Below are 25,863 nucleotides of genomic sequence, written 5' to 3' on the forward strand. Positions count from 1 at the left end.
TCCTAAAATGTATATTCATCATACTTGTTGCCCTCCCCAACATTTATGTGGGTTTAGACATGTGTGTAGGCCAAACTGGAGAGTAGATTGCTTCCCCAAAAGACAATAATTAACCATTTAAGTTTTCACAGCTGTCTAGCAGCTTCCTTTCTTACATCAGGTGAGACTCCTTCTCTGTAGTCCAGGTAAAATTTCAATGACTTTCTTTTAGGAATGTTATCTTACCTTTGAAATATGCTAATTTGGAATTTGTTCAGTATAATTGGGAAATCTGGAGAGTAAGCAAACTTTCCTGGGACATGCTCAACTGAATCCTAACATTATAGTTAAAATATATCAGGACCAACTTTACTGTTGCAATACCAAATCTCTATAACTAAAACAATCACCTAAAACAATAGCATTTAAAATGAAGTCCCTTCTATGTAGTCCATTTTGTCTCTTCTGAATCATTCCTTCCCAACATGCTTCCAAACTGAAACTTGTGAGAGTTTATTTCTTTCCTCGTAAGTAATCTAAGATTAATAGATTTATGTTAGGTATGGGTATTGAGAGTAACTGAACCAGGATGGAGAGATTAGGCCAAGAGACAGATTAGCTAGGATCTAACTGAATAGGGGTTCAGGATCAAGAAGTTGAGTGCACCTTTCCTGTTCCTTTCTCTTTATTTTATTAATCCTGCATTGTTGTTATTAGATCACTGACTTCAATATACTTCACGTACTTTCCAGCTCTTTCCACTATCCCTTTTGATATGCAAAATTGAGAGTTTTAAATGGTTAAAAAAAACTCTTAAAAAGTCACTGCATTAATGTGTAATCCATAAAAATATAGATATGTGTTTATTGTGTCCACACAGTGTTGGTTGGAATATGTCAGTACTGAATAGCTTTAATATTTATTGCTGGCGTGTCTGGGGTTTGTGGTCTTTCTCAGCCTCATTCCTTACACTCTCTTCCATCATTCCTGATCCTTTGCAATTTTCCTTTGTCCTTTCGCTAGCTTTAATTTTCTATTTATTCTTGTCTCCTGTTTCTACTTTTTCTCACTTTGTCAGATCTAAGTTGGCACTGCATGCTCAGTGGGACATGCAAGCTTCGAAGGAACTTCTGTTTATAAATTGCCTTTCAGTCTTAAGATGGGCTGAAGTGCGTTAGAGATAATTAAGTATTTTTCAAATGTTGTCATTCTTGTACTGTGGGAAACATAATAACCAATTTGTGCATATCAGCACTCCCAATCACATGTGCTTTTTCATCACCAACTTGAAATATCAAACCTTCTTTTGGTTTTGATACATTAAAAGCTTTGACTGGAGGTTATGTATATAATTTGCAATTTTCATGTTGCATTAGTGCTCCCAGCAATAAGTACTCGGTTTACAATACGTGACTTTATTTATTACAATATCACTTCATCTTTAGCGGTAGTGGCCAGGACAAAACTCTGCAGTGCTCTTTCTTGTCAGTTTGTAAAAAAACATTTAAAAGTGCGTGGAGGAAAGTGGCCATTCTTATTTACTGTCAGTTTAGATTGAACAAGAGCAATGTCAGAAATATGGAAATGTATATACAACACAGTCCCACAAGCAGCAATGTGATAATAACCAGATAATTGCCCAGAAATTGAAGACTGCCTATTTAGGCACATTAAACTGCCAGTAAATAATGGGCCAATGAACATTTTGTTAGAGGGCCAGCAGCTGCAAATGTCAGTGATACATAAGGCTCCATTACCTACTGAAGCAGGCTTACACTAGGAAGGTATTTTCCTCTACATCCTTCATTTTCATGGGGTGCATGAAGGGATCGGGTAAATCAAGGTTGGGGTGGGGAGCACATGCGATTGGTCCTGGATGTCTGGCCAGAATCAGAAGTCAGGTGAATGGGATGGGATTAGAAGAACAGATCATCCAATTGGTTTTGGGGATTGGGTATCTTCAGACCAGGATCTGAAGGAGATGTTGTTAGATTCTTTAAGAAGATCTCGCGAAGTGATTGAAGTTTAGAAGTAGGAAAGCTTTGTTAAATTGTACAAGGTGTTGGTGAGACCACACCTGGTGTACTGTGCACAGTTTTGGTCCTCGTACCTAAGAAAGAATTAGTAGCGTTGGAGTCAGTCCAACGGAGTTTCACTAGAATAATTCCTGGGATGAGAGGATTGTTCTATCAAGAGGCCTAAACAGGGTGGGTCTGTATTCCTTGAAGTTCTTTTGATCTTAATGAAAAATGTAAAAGCCTAAGGGGATATGACGGGGTAGATGCTGAGATGTTTTCACTAATGGGAGAATCTGGAATTGAGGAACCAGTCACTTAAAACTTATCTAGGTAGAAATTTCTTCTCACAGATGGTAGTGAATCTCTGGAACTCTCTGCGTTAGAGAGTTCAGCAGGCTAAATCATTCGAAGTATTTAAAGTAAAGATGCAATAAAGTTTTGAAAGATTGGGGAATTCAGGGCTATTGGATCTGGCACAGAGGACGAGTTGATGCCCCAGGTGGATAAGCTATGATCATATTGAGTCATGAGACAGACTTGGGGGCCATTTGGCCTACTCCTGCTTCTTTCTTGTGCTCTTGTGTGCGAGCTGTGCTTCCACATGGGTGGCCCACACAGCCCACATGTGTGGACAAAAATCCCAGGCATGTTGGATATCACCCATGTGTTCACTTTCTTCCATGCTTTAGGGCAGCAGTTGCATGAGGACCCAAGAGGAACGTTACACAGTAATTTGCAGAAGGGCCTAACTTTCCACTGTGTTTCACAGATAGAATCAGAAGTGGGGTTGGGTTGGCAGGTTTTTAGGTGGCTTACCCAGCTGTGTGGCTGGTCTGGGAGGGCCAGAAGGATGTTGTGCTGTCAGGGTGAGGGTCAGCTGCAGGGCTTTGTGGTAGAGGGAAGTGTTAACAGGGGTGAAGCATTGTTGATCAGTAGGTGGAGGGGCAGGGTCAGGTCACCATGTCCATAGCTGAGAAGGTTGTGGCTGGGCTGGGTGGGGTGTGGGTGTCACTGTGTGGGGTGGGCTAGGCTGAGTAAGTATATTACTTAAAGAGGATTTTGCTGAGCTGGGTTTTCTGTGCTGGACACTACAGCCTGGGACCAGCTCACTTCCGATGGCTAAGGCTTCACCAGCATTGTGAAGGCCTGCTTTAGCAAGTATCGCCTACACATCCACAGGCCACCTACATGAAGGAAAATCCCAGAAACAGCACTCATCCTGCATTGCATGCCTTAAGATTCCACTGCCCACGTCCGATACACAGAGTCAAGAGGAAAATCACGGGTTTTGTGTAACTTGTAGTAAGTCCCCTAATTTTATTATTTTGTTTTTCATTAAAGCTGACTTGCATTGTGCACATAAATACGATACTATGGTGTTGGTTGAGGGACATATATTACTAGGTATTGCTACAGCAGCCAGCACCTTAATACTGCACTGAGTGTCAGCAGGAATGTATGCTCATGTCTCTGGAGTTAGGCTCGAACACTGGACCTTTAGACTAACTGATGTGTGCTACCACTGCACCATATCTAACACCTAGATGCAAGATGTATGCATTTGTATGCACATTGTTTCCCTTATCATCCATATAATGGGCAGGCAGACTGTTACAGTGTGTGTTGATTAGAAAGATGCCTAATGTCTTCTGGAAAAGGTTTGAAAATTTCCTTTGGTCTATGTGGGTTAGGAAGATAAGAGGCTCTCCAAAATCTGATCACAGACACCAAGAGGAAAAGAAGCTGTCCAGGGGTTTACCACTCTTCTGTGTTACAGGAACTGCAAAGGGAATTTGTGTTTTTATGCTGAGTTAAGATGACCCACCAGAGTGAGCTATTGCTTGCTTGTTCTTTTATTTTTGTAATAGTGCATGCACAAAAATTGTGATATTCCCAACAATCTCATTTCCCTGTTTATGCCTTCATGATCTTCTTACAAACATGACACAATAAAGAATGATCCTTGGCAGCACATTCAGGAGAGCTGGATGTTAGCCTCCAGTCTCCTGTAGACCAATCTTCAGAGTGGTCATGGACTTATGCAGCTGAATCTTAAATCAATATCGTAAAAGTGAGGACATTAGAAAAGTATTTTACGGAATGTAACATCCTTTGACAGGTTCTGCAGTTGTGAAAGATGCTATGTTAATGCAAGGTTTTTATTTCCTTCTGAAGTTGGTTCTTCCATGCCACTATGGTAAGCCAACTTCCTCTACCATCTATTTCCAGCTCAGCTATTTAACCTTATGCAAATTGACTGGTTCAGACCACATAGTGACTTGAGTACATTGTGGAGCACTTCTAATGTAGCAGCTGTGGAGAAGGTTAAAGGCTAGCATCTGTCTTCTGCTGTTGAAGTCTCCCTAGTCTGTTAACATTTATCTTGCAAATTTGTTTTGCAAAATCCAGAGATGGAATCTGCAGATCATAGAGACTGCTTAAGTACCTTTTAGATACTATGCAATGTAGTGAAGTACTTGGTCCCTGGTTGATTTATCAGCGTTCATTCCCTGCAATCTGAGGAAGCAATATTTCTTGAGCGCTCTCGCTATCCTACTTTTGTGGTACATATCAAGTTTGTTTATTATGATGCAACAATTGGAATGGATTTTTATCTTCACTATCCTGTTGAGGTTACTGAGACAGGGAGGAATGGCATTTTCTTTTCTATGTTCCATCTGTAGAGACATTTAGACAGGCACTTGAACAGGCAAGGCACAGAAGGATACAGACCTAATGTGAGCAAATGGGATTAGTGCAGATGGGTAAAAAGTTCAGCATGGACGTGGTGAGCTGAAGGTCCTTTTTCTGTGCTGCACAACTCTATGACTCTGAACTCCAAGTTCAATCTTTGAACTGGACCTTGTAAATAATTGGGATTGTGTTGTGTAGGAGTAAATTGTGCCCATTGAAGAGCAATGGAGATAAAATACCCAACAGTAGAATGACTTCTTCATTTCTGGAACGTAGATCTCAATGGCAATGCTAGCATTTATTGTCCATCCCTGAAGAGTACTGGTGAACCTGATGGGTTTTTATAACAAACCAATAGATTCATGGTTACCAGTACTGAAATAGTCTATTATTAAAATTCCAGCTTTTTATTTAACTACATGAATTTAAATTCCAAACTGTCATGTTGAGATTTGAACTTGTGTCTCCGGATCAATACTCCAGAACTATTGTTGCTAGCCCAATAAATTAGTCACTATTCTACTGTAGTATCCAGGGTAAAACTAGGCATCCTGTTCTGCCAAAATTTTGTCCTGGCTTTGGCTCCATTACCACCCCACTGCTCAGAACCTGTCTCAGGATCAATATTGGACTTGTTTCATAACTAAAGTTTGTTAGAGAGGAATGCTGAGGAATTGGATAGCATTGGGCAATGTTTCTTTTTGTGCAACATGATCGAGTTTCAGTAAAGGAACAGACGGCTTGGTAGTTATCTTGGGTTCTCCCTGAATTTGACACACTAATACAGAGAAGAATCTGGACATATGCAGAGACGTCCAATGCATTGAACAGTTAGAATCCACTTGCTTAAGTTTTAATTCTGTATGTCTAGGCAAACTCATGCAAAATTAAACTTTCACAATGTTTTTGAAACTTCATATGAATGATGGAAGTAGAAGCAGGAGTAGATCATTTGGCCCTTTGGCATTTATTCCACTACTCTGTAGGACCATGGCAGATCTTTTACCTCAATGCCTCTAACCCACTGATTCCTTTAACATTCAAAAAGCTTCCCATCTCTTGTCTGAATATATTCTGCAGCTGAGCCTCCACAGCCCTCTTGTTTAGACAATTCCAAAGATTTACTATCCTCTAGTGAAGAAATTTCTCACCATCCTGAATGGCTGACCCTTCAATTTGAAAAGCTGTACCCTGCCTCTATACACTCCACCCTGAGGTAATATCATCCCTACAGCTACTATGTCAAGTCCTGTAAGAATTTTATATGTTGAATTTCAATGATTCATGCATAAAGGTGCCCAGGTCTTTCTGAAAACTAACACTGTTCAATCTCTCACCATTTATAAAATATTTTGCTATTCCATTTTTCTCTGCAGAAGTGGATGACCTCACATTTTTCTACATTACATTCTATTTGCTATGTCCTCATTTATTCATTGTAGAGAGCCCCCTTGAAGGCTCTCTACAACCTGTTCACAGCTGACAAAGCAATCCAGCTTTGTATCGTCAGCATCTCTCATCCAAACCTTTGAAAGGCTTTGTGAATAGCCAGGCCACAGCATAGATTTATGCAGCATCCCACAAGTCACATCCTCCTAACCCCAAATCAGTCATTTACCCCCAATGTTTTCTGCCCATTTACCATTTCTTAATCCACACCCATATATTGCCGTCCACATGAACTAATTTTGTTTACTAAAGTAGTAACATTGAGAGCGATGGGACCTTATCAAAGTCCTTCTTTAAATTCAAATACACCAGGTCCTTTCATTCGCCCTTGTCTATTCTTTTGGATACAATCTCAGTTCAACTTGACCTTGCGTGGACCTTCCCCAGCTGGTACAGACTGCCACCAATAACCCCACTCAGTTGGATCACCATTAAGGTAGGTGTCGGTTGGCCTCCACTCACACCCACCCTTAACCAAACCTACACCCCTGCCCAACAGTCTGCTGATGTAACACAATACCCATCCCAACCACCTACTCACCACGCCCAAGGCCAGATGTTTGCAACCATTGATGGGCAGCACCATCCCACCAAATATGGAAAGCCAACCTAACTGCCTACCTACCAATCCTAGCCCCTGACCACTGATCCTACTCCCCTTCCCTCCACAATATCTCCCCTTCCACAATCCATCCATCCCTGACACTCAGTTCTCATTTCTACCCAACAATTGGACTCTCCTTACAATCCTCCAATCCTCAACTCTCTGTGTACTTCCCGCTACTCACTCACTCACTCACTCTCTCTCTCTCTCTCTCTCTCTCTCGCTCTCTCTCTCTCGCTCTCTCTCTCTCGCTCTCTCTCTCTCTCTCTCTCTCTCTCTCGCTCTCTCTCTCTCTGAGCACAGCCCAAACTTAGCTAATTCCTTTGAAAGTGAAGGAAAGGCTTTGAGTGCATAAGGCCTGTTCAATAGCATGCAATACCTTACACCTGAAGTGCTACTGAATTTCCCAGCAACAGGTTCTCAGTCAAAATGCCTACTACCTCACTGTCAGTGACTCGATAATGCACCTCTACTGAGGCTGAATAATTTCTTAAACAAGTGCAGAACTGGGGAGCAGCAAGGATTGAACAGGAAGTTTGTGATTGTTTGAAGGAAAAGAGCAATTAAATGTCGAGAGATAAAGGTAAAAGACTGAACAAGTATAGAAGTGAATTATCTGACAAGATGAGGTGTTTGTGATTATAGGAAACTAACAGAAAAGCAATTTGAAAAATATGGCAATGTGGTGTAGACTTATGTCACCCAGGAACCCACACCAACCATTTTTCAGTTAGGAATTCCGCCTGAAATTTAACCCTCACCTTCTCTAATCCCAGTGCCTCCAATGCAATCATACTGCATCAACAACACCGACCACCCTATTATTTCAGCAAATGAGTGTCTTGTTTATGACAATCAACAAGCTCTTCGGTACTTAGATTTATATTTTAGCCTTCACTTAATTTATAAGGCAGTTACATACTCCAAATAATCATTGTTCTTTCTGGAATGTTTCAAACAGCAAGTCAACACCGACCAGTGTGAAGTCTAATCCATCTAAGAGACACCGAGATCGTCTGAATGCTGAGTTAGACCACCTGGCCAGTCTCCTGCCATTTTCACCTGATATTATTTCCAAACTGGATAAACTTTCAGTTCTTCGTCTGAGTGTCAGCTACCTTCGAGTAAAGAGCTTCTTCCAAGGTAGGCCTGTTTAACACACATAGAATAAAACACTTATTTAATGCACAGTTGTACCCAGATGCAGTATCCCTTGTTTCTGCTGGTGGGTTTTCATATTTCATTTTAGGTTTTCATCTGATTTTGATCTTTGAAGTTGACACATTGTAATCTTAATCCTGTAAAGTATATCATTTTTTTTAATTCAACACATATTTTTCCTATCCTTATCTTTTAGGCTGAGCTTTCAGTCCAGTCCTCTGCACTGTTCTTGTATTTTTCCTTTGGATTTTGGCTTGAGTTTCCAAGGTTAAAATTCTCATCTTTACTTTCAATTCCCTCCATATCCCTGCCATGCCCTATCTTTATAGCCTCCTCAATTCCTACAGCACTATGTGTTCCTGCAAATGTGGCCTTGTGTATCAAATTTTTATGGATGATGCCTTTAGCTTCCCAATGTAAACTGACTCTTGCACTCTCTCCACCATAAACTGCTTCTCTTTTTTTTAACTAAGCTCTCAATTACCTATCCTTTTGTCTCCTTATGTGGATTAGTGTTAAATTTTGTTTGATCATGCTCCTGTGAAGCAATCTGGGCTGTTTTATGACATTAAAGGTGCTCTGTAAATGTAAGTTGTTTTTACTGAGCCTTCGAAACAATTTCCTATTCTAATAGTCTTTCTGGTTTCCTGGTCAACATTATTTTGTTTCTTTTTATAGCTCTACAATGTGGTCCTGGCATCATATTGTTGGTCAGCTGCTCTTTGGACATTGTGTGAGCTTGCATTTCAATGAGTCATCCAATTTTGGTTACTTTATTGAGACTTTGTAAATGCTGCAGTGAGAGCCAAGGGGGTCAAAGGCTAGAATGGTGGGCACCAGTAGAAATGTTGATGCTACTGACTGCCTGGTACATAGCACAACCCTTTTATACAGTTGTTTGAAAGTCAATGGGGAGTAAGTTTAACTCCCAACAACTGAGGTCAGATGGGAATCAACAACAGAATGTGCCCCCATCTTTCTCCGTCACATCCTTTTCTGAATTTAACTTGAGCTGTGATTGGCCAGGTGCCACAGTAGTATTCAGTGGAATTCTCATGATCATTAAGGCGGCTAAACTGACAATCAACTCATTGTTTAACATCACAGTTACATGGGAGTGAAGGGATTTTCACTTGTTTTGTAGATTATTTCGAATTTGACACCCCCACTCCTGAGGTAGAGAAGGAAGCCTTAAGGAGCACATGATCGTGGTTTTGTAAATTCAAGTTTACCTAATCTCAATAAAGGTTCAATGTTTACAGCAGCTTTGTGGTGGGAAACCCCACTAGTGTGGCTTAGCATGCCACAGTGAGCATCAAAGAATTTACTGGTATTTCGTTAAGCTCACGGAAGAAGCCCTTTAGGTGCTCAGTAGGTCAGGATGCACTCTGCAGTACTTGCTAGCCTAGGTGTACAGAATGATAATGCCACGCTATATTGAGCACAACAATGGGGAGTTGAGAGGTTTACAGGTGCGAGAGAACTATATTGCTTATCAGGTATCTTCAAATATAACCAGAGGATTCAATTGATTATTCTGGCTTGAACAAATAACAAATGAAAGATCTCAGTACCACCAATTACCCTCCTACACTTTGCATAAGGTGTTCATTGAACCACACATCCAGCCACTATGTATTCACCCAGTAGGTTAGTTACATATTAACATTCACCATGAAACAGGTTTAGCAGGCAGAATGAAATAATGCTCAGTAGTCCTGATCAATAAGCATAGTGAATCATAATTAAATACCAGAATTAACTATTTACCTTCCCGTGGTAAATCACTATTGCTTTAACGTGGATCTCTGCTGCTTCCATTTGCAGCTATAGAAAGGCCAAGGCGGATTGTTCAGGTCTATGCCTTGACTGCTGAGATGCACATGGTCTATCATTTCAGGGTTTTGGAACCTGGCAAAGCCAGTTACACCTGCACTGGTGTCTCAGCCATAGGAAGATGAAGGAGAATAGATAGTAATAGCTGGAGGGTGGTGTTAATACTGGGGATGCCCTCTTTCACCTTCGTCCTTTTCCTGGGTCCTGCCACTCTGTTGCTTAAGATCATAACGCCATGTGAAACCATGGATAAACTAACAGTCATCCTATTTAAAGAGCCAGACGTAATAGTACTCAAAGTTTGCTCAGCTGTGAGTATGGCCTGTGTAACTCATTTGACAGTCAAGCTTGAAGCTCCAAAGAAGAAAGTGGCAGTGAAGACACCCTTTCACTTTCCCTGCTATCTGTCCACATGTTTGGAGTTGGGCTGCTCTATGCGCTTTACTTTAGTGGAGGTTTTGTGTCCTACGAATTCTTCAGTACATCACCAAGTTGCTGATAAACCTCTGTCATTTGCTACTTTGGTGATGTTCCCTAGGGGGTCGGTGTGTATATCTGCAAGAGGAGTGGCTCAGAGAATATTGTGCCCATCATGCAGATTCTCCACAGTTATCTGTCACCTGCATCTGGGTGGTGATTTGTGAATGACCAAGTGAAAATTCAGCTACTCATCTGTTCCCACTGAAGTATGAACACTTGTGTTGCTGCACAGCTGCACAGTCTATGATGGTCCATCCGCAGAAAGAATTAGATCCCGGTGAAATGTTTCCCTGCATCTCCAGCAACAACTCCTCCATGCATGAAGACCTGGGAAGAAAAAAATATAGGGATATAAATCGCCATATTTCAATTTTCTCATTGTTCCATTGCCAAATTAAGCATGTCTGTCACCAGCTATCCATGAGCTCCCTATCTCTCCATATCCAACTAAATGGGTCACAGATGGGTATCTGTCTCCATGGTATTTTCTATATCACTTAGCTGAGCTACTGCTGTGACAATACACCAATCTTAAAGCAAAGGTTAAGAAAATACTTGGTCACCAGCAATTAACATATACAGTACATTTAAGATGAGAGATAAACATATGGAAGGGACAAGCCACTTCATAGGCACTCTGTCAATGCAAAGATCATATGGATTGGGTATATCTGGCTCTAAATAAGTACAAACTTAATCCTACCAGAACTTTACACTTACTTAGAATTCCACCAGACCAAATTGCTCTCTCTACAATGCCCCTATATATTACTCTTGTATGTATGTGACTGCATTCTCAGCAATAAATATTTTACGATCATTCCTGTTCTTATTCTTCAGGACAATTTTTTTTCAGTTTATCACAAGAAAACCTTCGTTGTATACTGTGTGTGTCTGATCACAGTCAGTTGAAGGTCAATTGATTAAATGAATTACAATCAATTTTACAATCAATTGATTAAATGAATTTTAACAAACTATGGAAATTTAGCTGCATGGATGTTTGTGATGAGTTGGGCATTCATTTATTAAACTGAATATCATGACAAAGGTATTCATTAAGAAGAAGTGTTCATTAAATCAAGGCAAATTGATTATTTTCAAAGACGCATTCATTTTGTGTATATAATACCTATATAATGTGTATATAATGCATACATCTATGCATGCTATTTCAGTTAAGTATTTTAAAACTTCACTAAATCATTCAGTAAATCAAACTCAACTCCCTATTGCTCACATTTCCATCTGCCTTCAATCTTTTAGCTTTTCATGACCTAGTTTCCAAACAGTTATTAGAATGGCACTCAACATTCCAAAGTGAATGTAATTATTGGGCATCCTTGTTAGTCAGGAACTAGGTATACAACTTCTACAAGTCCCAGCATCTTTCAGTTAATGTGTATCACTGGAAAGTTTTCTGGCAGACCAGTGTTTTCTGTTTGATTTAACAAGCGTGGTCAGTCTTGACCAGCCGGACGTTGTGATTAAAGTACATTTTTAAAACAGAAGTATTTGTGTGTGCATTCCAAATAATATTCACCAAGTCCCTCTTACTCAATGCCCTTGTGCTCACTATATACTGTACATTGGCTCCCAGTTCAGCAACAGTTCAGATTTAAAATTCCCACCATTGTTTACCTGTTACACTATGGCTCTGTTCCTAACTCTGACAATCCATTCAGTCCTAAAAGCTTCCAAGATCCCTTCAATTCTGGCCTCTTGTGCATCCCCAATTGCCAACCAAACCTATAGTTGCCTGGACACTCACTGGAATTCCTTCTGTATTCACCTTTTCTCTCTGCTCCTTTTAGACGTCCTTAAAAGCTATACCTATTGTCAAGAATGTGTTCACTTGTTCTAGTAGCTTCTTGCACCTCAGGATGTTTTACAGTATTTAGTGTGTATTGAAGGTGCATATAGCTGCTGTGAGTTTTATTCTGAAATAGCATAATGCATCTTTATTGGAATGGGATATGCATACACTGACAAAACCTGTTGGAAGTTAGTGATAATGTACATCATTGGAGTGATTTTAATCTGCATTTACTTACCATGTTTTTATTTTTGACACTATACCCAAAATACATTCATTTAATCAACACTGGTATCCTGTAACTTAACGATCACCAGAAACCCAGCCAAAAATGGCAATGATCTCAGCCTACTTCTGTGTCTGTTGCTGTTTATAATTTTTAGCAAATTTCATCATCAAAATTCTTCCAACTTTTCACAATCCAACAATGCATTTTTTAAATAGCAGTTCGTGATTATAACTCATAAACATGTTTTGGATAAGGAACTGAATCCACTGATCATTTTGGGATATTTCACTCCTTTCTTAATCCATCGGGAATGGAGTAAGGAAACTGAACAATTTTCAAGTCTAAGACAAAAACCACGAATCACTAGTTGCTGTGATTCCAAGGCTGGAAAAGAAATATGGTGCTCAGAGACACTGTGTGCCTTGTTCAAGAGCCTGAGTCCAAATTGGGTCAGATCTGAGTGTTTGTAAGTCGACGTTAATAAATTTGAAACAAGATAATTGTGTTCTGAACTCAATTACACATGGCAGTGTATTTGCCAGGTCTTTCTTCCGAAAGGGATGTTAATGTTATTCAGTTGTTGGCTGAATTGTAACGGAGGCACCATAAAAAATTTATAAGATTATCTAGGGAATGATTTAGTGTTCATATTTTTCCAAGGTTATGATATAATGATGTAGATAAAGAGAAACTTGGCAGAAGTTTTTTCTTCTGCTGGTGTATTCCAATAAATATATTAACTTCTCTTCATGAGAGTTAAATGGCCCTCCATTAACCTTTCTAACCAACTGCTGCATCAATAACTAGATTTGGAAGCCAAGGGTATCTGCAACCAAGATGGAGTTGAAATTGCTCTTTGCTGGAAATGCAAAATGGGCATCAGCTGGTCAGATTTGCTTTTTATACAGTGCCTGTCCTTTGTTTCTGTTGATTGAAATGTTGAAAGAAATAATGTGTTCAACAGTCACCTGTGCCTGTTTTACGCTTTCCCAAACAATTTCACCCCCTTGAGTTGATTTCTTGTTGTGGTTAGGGAAAGAAATTACTCAGATCTCAAGGTTACCTTTTAATTCCTAAATTCAAATGTCCACCTATCACTGCTCTGTTTTTCCCTCCTATATGTTGGGCTTCCCCTTTTTCTTATCTTCAGTCCTGAAGAAGGGTCCTGACCTGAAACTTTGACAACCTGCTTTTCTCCATGGATGCTGCCTGGCTTGCTGAGTTCCTTCAGCATCATAGTGTTTTTCGTCTAGATTCCAACATATGCAGTCCTTCGTTTCTCTATTATATATCTCAATTTGTTTATGGTGGTGAGTTCCACTTTTTATCTGCTTTCAATGTTAGATGATCCTAATAATGCTTTAATACTAAACAAATGCCATAATAATAAAAAGGTTGAAATTCATCATACATTTTACAAATTTAGTCGCTGTTTTAATGTGAAAAATGTGACAAGCAGGTTGTTCAGAGCAGTCTCCTACAAACAGCATTGGAATGAATAACCAGATCAGCTGTTTCAGATGTTGGTTAAGGGATAACTCTTGGCCAGAACATGGGTAGAACCTGCCAGATATTCTTCCAGATATACATTGTGATCCATTACATCCACTTTGAAGGGCAGATGTGGCCTTGATTTCATGTCCATCTGAAAGACAGTAGCTCCGACAGCAGGGTTTTTCCTGTGTTCTGCAATGGAGTGTTAGCTTGGGTAATACACTCATGTCTCCAGAGTAAGGTTTGAGGTCACAACGCTGTGAAAATAATTAAAGTGAGTTTTTTTCTTTTGCCTTTTATTAATCTACACTTTAAAATTACATTACTTTTGCTTCCCTTCAGTCCTTAATTAACTTATTCTATTTTGTACCTTTTTAACATTTTAAATGCCCTTTACTTATTGTTATTCTCTGTTCCTTTGTGGCTCGACAGTCAAGTGTTAATGTAAATCACTCATTGGAATAATTAGCTTTGATGATTCTTGGTTGAATTTCCTGCTCCATCGGTGTAATCTTGGCATACTTTGGATAGGAACCAATACCTTGAATAGGTTCAGGGGAGATCTCCAGAACGATAGCTGGGATCTGGAGCTTCAGCTATGGAGTCAGACTAGAGAAGGTGGCACTGTTCTCCTCGGACGGGAGGTGGTTAATTAGAAATGGGTAGAAGAACCACTAAACAGAGGTCCTTCTTTTTCAGGAAGCATGGCTTCCCTTCTGCTGTGGTTCATGGAATCCAATCTTGCTTCTCCTCTGTTTCTCGTACTTCTGCTCTCATGCCACCTCCTCCCAGATAGAACAGAGATAGAGTTCCCCTGGTCTTACCTTTCACCCTATGAGCCTCCGCATCCAGCATATCCCACACTAACCTGTCTATCCTTGAATTTCTCTACTGCCAGGATGAAGCCCAACACAAACTGGAGGGGCAACATCTTATATTCTGCCTGGGTAGTCTACAACCCAATGGCATGAATATTGAATCTTCTGAGTTTACATAACTCCCCCTTTCTCTTTTTTCCCCCTCTCTCACCCCTCCCCCCCATCTGATACTCCAGTCCTCCCATTTTTGTCCCCCTTCCCACCTTCCCCCAGCTCTCCTTCACCCATCTTTGTCTCAACACCACCCCCCCCCCCCCCCGGCTCCATCCACCCACTTCACACACAGGTTTCTCCACCACCCCACCCCCATTTGGTTCCTATTGTTGTTCACCTCTCCCTTCTTCTCTAATGGTTCCCATTCTCACCTCCTTCTCTGAATCCAGCTCTGGTAGTGCTTTGTGTTCCTGCTTATCTCCCTCCAGCAGGCATCTCCTATCTTCACACTCCCCTCTCCCTTCCTTGCTGCAACTGTTGTTTTTTCTTTATCCTCTGTCTTTGTCTGCCTCTATCTATCATTCACCTGCCACAGTCTTCCAACTCCACCCCCACTTACCTGCCCTACCTGGCACTACCTGCCTGTCATCTTACTCCCCTCCACAGTATCTCACACCCCTCCACAGTCCCTCAATCGCCTCAGAATCTTTTCTTGCCACTACCCTTCTCCTCTCTCTGCTGGCCATCTTGCCTCTCCACTCTCAGTCCTGATGCAGGGTTTCGACCCAAAACGTCAACAATTTCTTTCCTCTCACAGATACTGCCCGAACTGCTGAGTTCCTCCAGCAGATTGTTTGTTGCACTAAACAAAGGTTGCAGAGTTAAGATCATTGACAAAGGAATCAAGCAAAGAGGAGAATTTTTTCTTGCATAACAAATTTATATGATCTGGAATGCACTACCTGAAAGTGTGGTGGAAGCAGATTCAATATCTTTCAAACGGGAATTGGATATGTCCTTGAAAAGGAAAGATTTGCACTATCAAGGGGAAACAGATGGGATTTGGAACTAATTAAATAGCTCTTTCAAAGAGTTGTGTGCCCCAAGGACTAACAATTACTTATCTTTTATCAAATACCCACATCCTGAAAAAGTTTAAAAAGCTGGTGGTGTGCTACCCTCTTGATTGTTTCTTCAAGTGATGCCATCTCAAGAGTCTTCCATGCAATGTGGAACATTAGTCATATGCAGGCCAGACAGAGTAGGTTACTGGTTTTCCTGTCCTATAACCACCATCTTTATGCTTACTGCTCTATACTTAATGCTATAGAATCAATCCTTCATAATGGAGATTGATAAAAACAGATCCAATTTTAACAGATCCAATTTTTTAATAAAACACCAGCAGTATTTCTTGAATCATTGTGCAAAGTGAATGTACATATACTGTTGAACATGCTTAAAGGTCCTGATACCTTGAGGAAGCACATCCTTTTGAAGAAGTAAAAGAGTCTTTTCATTCTGTCTGGAAACCTAGGTTAGTAAATTGAGTCTTCGTCTCAGGCCACTTTAGTCGCGGTACAACGAATATGACCAAATGAAAACAGTTTCTCAGGTATGTAGATCAAACAGAGTCTTTAAGGGAATACTTATCCATTTATCTTCAGTGCGGTTCTTGCTGAATTGAGTTTTCATTCAGAGAAACTTGGCTGAATAAAGATATAGTGCTAACAAATCCATTGCAAGGTTTCTGTGGTTGTGGACAGACTGAAGTAGTTGACACAACAACTATTGTAGAGCTTTAGTAGCTAAAACTAACAGGAATGACATTTGGCTGCCTCAATGTCACTAACAGAAAGGCAAAAGCACAAATCCCTCTCCAAACTGAGGAGTCATAACAGACATAATTAAATATCACATGTGATTAAACAATTTAAATCACACTCTAGATTCAATAAGATATGTCACTGATATTATCGTTATTTTGGGCTGATATTGAATGCATAACTTTTCAGAAAAAAAAATCATGATTTTTGCAGTTGTACAAATATTGAAATGAAACATTGCAAATACTTTGATGTTTAAAGTCTTCACCAGCTGAATTTACCCAGCTTTTTTGAATTCACATTTAGAACATTTCAATTTCAGTTTTAAGGCATCAGACTATTTCAGGAGTATCACCAGAATGTGGTTTTCTTGAATCTAGCTAGTTATGATGTATCAGTCACAATGAAAACATGTTGAAGTAATATTGAAATGTAATCCTAACATTTACTGTCAGAAGCAGAGGGAAAATTAATGTCCATGTCAATTGAAAAAATAATTAGGGAGGCTAAGGCTAGAGATTAGAACAGGCAGTAAAAATCCAAGTCTAAGGTGTATCCTAATGTTTTATCCACCTCACAGATCATTAGATAGCACTTAAACCTTGGGGTTTCTGCAAGGATCTAATGATGCCTCCACCCACCACTTTCTCCTCTGCATGCTGCTCCCGAGAAACATTTTCTGGAAAGACAATGTTACACACCACATGTCCATTGATGATACACAGCTTTATCTCAATACCACCACCTCAACCCTCTGTTTATAACTTGTTAGACAGCTTGTTCAATATCTAGTATTAGGATGAGCAGAGATTTAAGCCTATTACTGTAAAACTCCAATAATCTGCTATTGGACTATTCAGAACTCCAGATGGTTTAACATCTGGCTCACCAGGGGATATTTACCACGTTCCCTTTCAACTTGCAAGGGCTCTGCTTCCCGCATTTCCTTCCAGCTCACTGGACCCTGATTGCTGGGCTCCACATCCATTCACCATGACCTTGGTGTCCATGCTCCCTTCCAACTTTCCAGGGCCCTGTTTCCCATTATCCTTTTCAACTCACTAGGGCTCACTAGAGGATTTCCATCCTCTCTTTAAATTGACCAGGACCCCATATCTTGCACTCCCTCTAAACTTACCAAGTTCACTGGAAAATTCTTTATGATTCTGTGTAACATATAAAAAGTGAATTAAAAGCATTTTGCTGTGTTAATAGAATAACACCCAGTAGTCCAGAAAATCTGCCAGTCCAGCACCACCAAAGTCCCAAATGTACTGGATTATTGGAAGTTTATTGCAAAATATTGAGATGCCTCAAGCTGTTCCCAGTCACAAATTCCATTCCCTACCTACCAAATCCATCCCTCTCCTGGCTGCAACTGAATCAAACTAGATAAAGTATGATTCCGAGTTGAATATGAGACATCATTTCCACACCAAGATCACCAATTTTCACCTTCGTAACATTGCCAAACAACAGTCTTGCCTGAGCCCATCAGCTCCTGAAACCCTCAAGTAACCCTCAAGGTGAGAACCCTTGTTATCTCTGGACTGAATTAATCCAGTGCATTCCTACCAGGCTTCCCCTGTTCTATCTCAACCCTGCTGACTGTATCCAAACTCACACAGTCCCATTCACCCATCACCATCATGTTAATAACCTATTCTAGCCTAGTCAGGAAATTCTCAATTTTAATAATACATTTTCAAGTCCTTCAATGGTCTACCCTCTCAGTATCTTTGTATGGAACTCTCTGAGATATTAACACTCCTCCAATTATGGTCTCTTGAGCAGCTTTGAACTTAGTCACACTGCCATTGGCAGCTGAATCATCTCTATCTCTCTTGCCAGCTTTTAGGCACACCTTATACTTTGGTCAACAGCCAGATCTTCACATGTGACTTTATTTCAAGGTTTTGTTTGAAACACCCTTGTAAAGTACCTCAGGAAGTTCTACATAAATGGACGTTCCTGTTGTTGATGACGGGTATGCTGGGGGAAACTTTCACCTTAAGCAAGCTATGGGACTGACTCTGTAAGATTAGCTCCTTATTGCATGCCCTGCCCAACTTCCCTTAAAAGAAAACTAGGCAGGGTAAATAATGGGATCTCAATCCAATGCTGCTGAGAATTGCAACTTTCCTCAGGTTAAAAGCTACCTCAGTTAAATAGTACCAAAAGGTACAATGCATGCATTGGCTCTACTGAGCTTCAACACATCCCAAATTAAAGTCGTGCTTTACTCCACTTTCAAATTTTTTTTCACTTGAGATTTCCTGAAGATTTTTCTGTTATCTTTAAAAGACTCTTTCCAATGCCTGACCTTGGCATTATGCCACCTCCAATTCATCCCTCATTCACATGCTCCTTCTTCAGTCAACAGGCCATCTGTTCGACTTGTCTTGCACATAACAGTGTTCATTTATGCCCCCTCTATACTTGAACATGACCACAAAGCCATTTATAAATGAACATGCAAGGATATACATGAGTATACTTATTGTCTGGTAATGGTTGGTTCCAGTTTCTGTAGTAACCTGGATAATGTAATACATGAACTGGATTATAAACTGTATAGACTTTTATGGGAAATTGTGTGAGATTAACAGCTCCAAGAATAGGAACATGCTGTTCAACTTAAATTAACAGCCATTTCACTGAGAAACAGGAAGGCTTCTATACGGAAGATTCATTAGATGGCAAAAGTGAGCCCACTCCTATAAAAATAACAAGTGGAAAATTAGGGAATCACTCACAATGTTTCACTTGCTTTGTTTCTTGGAAAGAAATCCAAGGTTTTGTTTATTATTTTAGGAATACCAGCCAACTTTTTTCTGAATTTGTTTTTAATTACAGATTTCTAAAATTGTATTTTTGGTGCAGGAAAGTGTGTACAATTGAATAAATCAGGTTTATTTTGAAACTGGAAGAAGAAAAAAATGTTTAATCATTGCATTTGTATTGCTGAAAGGAACTGATGTAAAAGGACTTCCTTTAAAGAAGAAAAGGAAAATGGCGTCTCCATGGATTTAAGAAACAGATTTTCTGACACCAATGTTTGTTTATTTGAATACTGCCAAAGATTAACTGCTTTATTGCAGTGATAAGGACTCATCTGGTCCAGTAATATCCTTCAGGGAAGGAAGTCTGTTATTCTTCCCCTCTTTGGCCCGTTTGTGACTCCATACACATCAATATTATTGTTTCTTAACTGCTGTCTGAAGTGGCCTCACAAGCCATTCCACTCAGTGACCAATTAGAATTAGACAATAAATGCCTACTTGACAGCAGCAACCGCATCCCAGGAATGAATAAATAAAAATGTTTACCTCATCTGGAAAGATGCATAAACTGTGTGCAGTATATTTGTATCTAGTTATGTAAATAAGTCATGAGGCCGCAGGGTACAGGGATATCAGCATGTATCTATGATGTACGTACCATATGCAGAAAGTTGTTGTTAGAATGAACATTCTTGTTCGGAGATCCTATGTCCCTAAAATGTTGTTGTAATTAGAATTTACCAATACTCCAGCAACATCCAAGCCCATTTTAAGATACAACACGAGATTGGACGAGTTTAAAAAGATGGAATAAAAACAGAGAAAATGAAATCAGCATTTTGCCTTTGATACCACTGTTCTTACTTTGTGAACTGTAAAAATTCCATGGGCACAAAGAAAAACAGCAGAGAATAAGCCCCGAAGGTTCAATCTCCCAACTGCGGGCTGAGTAGAAGGATTTTGAGTGGTTCACACTACTTAGATCAAAGGCGGACAGGGAGAGCTCAAGGCAGATGCTTTCCACTGTGAGGCAACTGCAAATATTCTCAGAATCAGAATCAGGTTTATTATCACTGACATATGTCGTGAAATCTGTTGTTTTGTGGCAGCAGTATAGTGCGAGAGATAAAAATTACTCTAAGTTACAAAAATAAGTAAGTTGTGTAAGAGAGGAATAATGAACTAGTGTTCATGGGTTCTGGACCGTTCAGAAATCTGACGGCAGAGGGGAAGAAGCTGTTTCTAAAACATTGAGTGTGGGTCTTCAGGCTCCTGTACTTTCTCCCCAATGGTAGTAACATGAAGAGGGCACATCCTGGATGGTGAGGGTCCTTAATGATGGATGTCGCCTTCTTGAGGCACCGCCTCTTGAAGATGTCCTCAATGGCGGGGAGGGTTGTGCCCGTGATGGAGCTGGCTGAGTCTGCAACCCTCTGCAGCCTCTTTTGATCCTGCAGATTGGAGCCTCCACACCAGGCAGTGATGCAACCAGTCAGAATGGTCTCCACTGTACATCTGTCGAAACTTGCAAGAGTCTTTGGTGATATACCAAATCTCCTCAAATTCCTAATGAAGTAGAGCCACTGGCATGGCTTCTTCATGATTGCATCAATGTGCTGGGACCAAGATAGATCCTCTGAGGTGTTGATGCCTAGGAACTTGAAGCTGCCATCTTAAAATTCCCATCTTTTAAGACAAAATTAGAGCAAGAAAGACTGAGTAAGTCTGCAAGTAGTAAAAAAGCTTGACAGTAAAATACAAACACACAGAAGGCTTTGGTATTATTGCAGCATTTCCATGGAAGAAGAAAATGACATCTCAAGCACGGTTGGCAGTCTGGCATTATATAACAACCCCTGAAATATAGAGACATCTGGGTGTCCTAGGGCACAATTTGCAAAAAGCTAGTATGCAGGTACCGCAAGTGATTAGGAAAGCCAACAGAATGTTATCAGTTATAGCTGTGGGAATTGAATATCAAAGTAGAGAGGTTATGTTTCAGTTGTACAGGGTTTTGGTGAGACCACATGTGGAGTAGTATATACAATACTGAACTCCTTATTCAAGGAAGGATGTTAGTGCATTGGAAGCAGTTCAGAGAAGGTTTTCTATATTAATGCCAGGAATGGATAAGTTATCTGATGGATAAACTAGGCTTGTATCTACTGGAGTTTAGAAGAATGAGAGGCAAATTGATTGAAACAGAAAAGATCTGGAGGGCTATGGGCAGGGTGGACATGGGGAGGATAGAGATGAGGCAATTTTTTTCTGTCAGGAGGTCTTTGGAACTGTCTTCCTCAAAATGTGTTGAAAGCAAGAGTTTCTGGATCTTTTTAAGATAGTTGAGCAAAGGCAGATAGATGAATGATAAGCAGGAGGTGGAGGATTGTGGTGGTGATGGTGAAAGATTACGACAGTTGGATGGGAATACAGAGTTGATATTGCAATCAGATCAGCCATGATCTATTAAATGGCAGAGCAGGCTTCAGGGACCAAATGCTCCTAATTTGTGAGTATGCATTGCTCATGTGCCACAAGGAAAGAATGGAGATGTTTATCGTGGCTGCTTATATTCTTGAACTGGAAGACTGTATGAAAGCACACAGTGAGGCAGTATAAGAATTCAATAACACTAACAGAAGTGGGTTCCAAAGGGTATCCCACACTCAGTAACTTTGTAGCTCATCAATAGCTCATTTGCAAAGGTAGTTCAGAGTTTGGAAGAATATTTCACATCATAGCTGTTTCAGACAGCAGAGAATTATACATTTGGTGCATGGACTCAGAAGCTGGGAGAAGCCATGGATAATTACATCATGGCACTCAAAATCCTGTCAACTGGTTAATGTATGGTCAAAGGGACAAAAGTACCTAACCAAAGCGTTAGGCACAATAAGCCTTATGTCTGACAGTGTGGAAGATTGTGACTAAAGGGACATCCCTTTAGAACTGAGATGAGGAGGAATTTCCTCAGCCAAAGGGTGGTGAGTCTGTGGAATTTGTTGCCATGTAGAGCCCAAGTCATCGGGTGTATTTAAGGCAGAGATTGCTAGGTTCTTGACTGGTAAGGGGGTTAAGGGTTACGGGGAGAATGCGGGAGAATGGGGTTGAGAAAAATAAATCAGCCACGATTGAATGGTGAAGCAGATTCAATGAGCCAAATGGCCTAATTCTGCTCCTATATCTTATGGTCTTCTATGGACATGGCAGTCAAGGATTTCCTCCGGGTGCTCCGGTTTCCTCCCACATCGCAAAGACGTATGGGTAGGTTAATTTGGGTTTAAAAAAAAATGGGCGGCGCGGACTCGTTGGGCCAGAAGGGCCTGTTACCACGCTGTAAATAAAACTTAAAAAAAAGTATTTCACCCTGCGCTAGCCACAAATGCAACTGTCAAAGGACAAAACGCAAAGCTTTGATCTGAAAGCAACAACAGCCTAATGTGACCACAAAATGATGAGCGTTGCTGTTCTGGATCTACTGCTACACATTCTCTTTGCAGCTGTTAAAAAGTCATTGCTGTTCACATCAGAAAAACATGAGATGGAAGCTTATTCAATGCAATGAAAGATATAGGAATGTAGTCTCTACACCACCACAGTTATTATGAGTCACAAAAAGGAAATCTGCACAATATGACAATTGCTGCAACTGACACAGATTTTACTTTTGAAAGCATTCATGACACTAGCAACTATGTAGTGAGTTAATGGGACTTTAAGGGTAAAGTTTCTGATTAGTGCAAAGTCATGAGAGACTGACACATCAACACTGCCGCAGACTATCCCATAATAGGAAAGAGACATTTGACAAGTAGTTCAATCATCTGAGGGAGGAATAAGATCAATTCAGAGAAAGATCTGAAAGTCTTGAGTCAGATGTTTTGTAAAATATTCAAAGATGGTCAGAGTTCAAATTATCCTAGTGGCCAATGATATTAGTCAAATATTGGTTAATAGGTCCAGAAACTGATCAAGCAGAAGTGTTCACTGCTCAAGATGATGCTGAGTCCTGATTTACTGATATCAGTAGCATATTTGATTTTTACCCTCCAATTTATGGTCATAGATTTCCTTATAATAGCCAATGAGATCACTCAGGACTCAGCAAGACATTTTATGAACACAGGGTCCACAAAGACAATCTGAGAGGATGGACCAGCCTGGACTGGTCTCAGTTGATAATTCAAACTTGTGATCTTAGACTATAAAACGTTCTCTCATCGCAAGGCTGTTTAAAATAGGGACATTGAATAATTATTCCAAGCATCCTCAGAAAAAGAATTGTAGAAGAGGTACGTATGGAATTCACTGGAATCATGAATATGAAGATCTCTGCCAATCATGGATAAAGATCTGGAGAAAATTGTACCCACATGACTGTTTACCAATGAAGCAGACCTACACCACCTAATATATCATTACAAACATAGAAATGGCTAACTTGACCATTCCCACAGATCAGAAAAGAATGACACAGGAGCTTATTTGATGTCAGACAGGTATCTTCAGGTGAGTGGAAAGTATCACTGGAGAGTTAAGGTGGATCATTACTATGTATTGGCAACCAACAGAATATGTGATGTAACATTTCATGATTCCTCTGTAACATCCTGCTTCCAATGGGGGCAAGCAAAGAGTTGGTTCATCTGAACCAACAGATTTAAGGCACCTGCAGGTTCTTTTGCTCAATGAACTAGTGAGGGTTTGTATGACTGTGCCTCTCATCATCAGTTTAATCCCTCATTCAGATATTAAAAGTTAGGCTAAGTTTGGAGCAGATGAAGGATGCTCTGATATTATTGAGGCCAGTAACATTTCCCACTGGGCCTAAGTGACATCAGCTGCACCTGCTGGAGCACCCAATGGAGTCAGAAACCATGGAAACCTTCTTACAATCCAAGGTTCAGCTCTCAGGACAATGCTGAAAGGGGTTGGCAAGGTTGATCCCTAAGAAAGAATGCATCCTCCTTACTGTGACAGAGAAGGAGGCCATTTAACGGGAGCCAACTAACCTACCAGCACGTCTTTGGGATGTGGGAAGAAATTGGAACACCTGGTAGAGACCCATGTGGTCACAGGGGGAACGCATGCAGATTTCACCCTGACAGCACAGTCACTATGTACACTTATGCTGTACATAGTGACTGTATATAGCAGTGAGTAAAACTTACCATTTATGGAAAGCTCAGGGTTCTGAAAGGGAGCCCAAAGCAGGTCATGAACGCAGTCTATCATTGGCTGAACTTTGGGAAAGCCCACATTACTAGCATATCCTTGTGCATGCTAAGATCTTTCCTGAAGGAAAAATCAAATAATTCCTCTTTCCTTGAATGTTGAGCATCTTGGGCCTCTTTAATTCTATTGCAAGTAGCAATATTTTAGATATGGCATAGATCAGCTATAATGATCTAGAGACTCGGAAGTTGAGAATGATATTGGCCATGATCTCCATGTTCTGTGCAGTCCAGGTATGTGTGGAAGTGTGCACAGCTGGAGGTCTGGCCGTAGAAGTTCACATTATCACCATCACCACTGACCTGTAAAACATAAGCCTGCAGAGATGGAGACATGAAGGTGATCTCTGTAGATTCTGAGAGTACAGGGCATGCAAATATGAATATTGCTGGGGCTCCTCCCCTGTGGTCCTCAGTCACGCCCATATCCTGTTCGACATCTGGTCTGAAGTTCTCTCTCAAAAAGTGCTGCCAGTGGGACCATCATGGAAGCATGCGTTATAAGGAGTTTGCATGGTCCTGAAATAGCACTGGAGTTGACTAGAAATTACTGTGGTCAACAAGAGCAGTTTTCAGAATGCTTTGCAACATGCTGCAGAAGTCAGAACATTCATCATGAATGGCCCTTTAAATTGCAAGATTAGAGTAAGCAGCATTATGAAAACTTGAAAGGTTGTGACTACCTAATGATAGGCACACTTTGGAACAATACAATCTAATTTCTACTAGCAACACTCTAAAGCTGTTACTTAAGGAATGATGTCATAGGTTCTACATTGCTGCAGAAATGTGTCATCAAGACAAACACAATTTGTAACTGGGAGTACCCGGTGGAATTTCTGGAATGGTGCAGTTCCATTTGATCTGCTAATTAAACACAATAAAATCCATTTAATGTACAACATATGTTCCAACTGGTCTTGGAAAAAATACCTGCATGATTGCATCTGCAGTAACTCACTACACAAGGGCCAAAGATGAGACTTGAGAATAATTAACAGAGTTTACCAAGGACTTTTTGCATGTGCACAACTGTATTGAAGTATACCCATTTATATTTTATTTTATAAATACTTAAGCAATATTTTCAAGGAACAAAATATATGAATCAGTGTTTACTTTTTTAGAAGTGTTAATAATTTGCTGAAGTTTTGTGGTTGAAATTGTGGCTTCAGAGCTGAGATTGACCCAGCTTGTTCGGTGCCAGAAGAGATCTGGTGTTTCTGATTTAACAGGTGGGTATTGTTGTAATGGTATCCTGTTACAAACTGAAAGTTAAGCAAAGGTATCCACTGTTGATTCTGCCCTGCTGTTGCAGTCTTTCTCTGCCTCTCTCTTCCCCTTTCCCTTCATCTGCTTCCAAACCAGGCCTGAATCCTTTTCCCACCCCTCATGAAATACCATTAGATTTCAGAAAGTAAGCAAAAAGAAAATAGCACAGAATGACA

At 40.3% G+C, this 25,863-nt stretch overlaps 1 protein-coding gene across 2 annotated transcripts in view; it reads left to right on the plus strand.

Moving 5' to 3' along the window:
• LOC127570562 (aryl hydrocarbon receptor repressor-like) overlaps positions 1–25,863 on the plus strand; it is a 146,710-nt gene that overhangs the window by 17,675 nt on the left and 103,172 nt on the right. For both annotated transcript variants that reach the window (XM_052016229.1, XM_052016230.1), the window contains exon 3: positions 7,706–7,887. In XM_052016229.1, coding sequence (XP_051872189.1) covers positions 7,706–7,887 — 182 coding nt within the window. The remainder of the gene's footprint in view (positions 1–7,705; positions 7,888–25,863) is intronic.

This window comes from Pristis pectinata, chromosome 5, assembly GCF_009764475.1.
Source record: "Pristis pectinata isolate sPriPec2 chromosome 5, sPriPec2.1.pri, whole genome shotgun sequence".
NCBI classification, from domain to species: Eukaryota; Metazoa; Chordata; class Chondrichthyes; order Rhinopristiformes; family Pristidae; genus Pristis; species Pristis pectinata.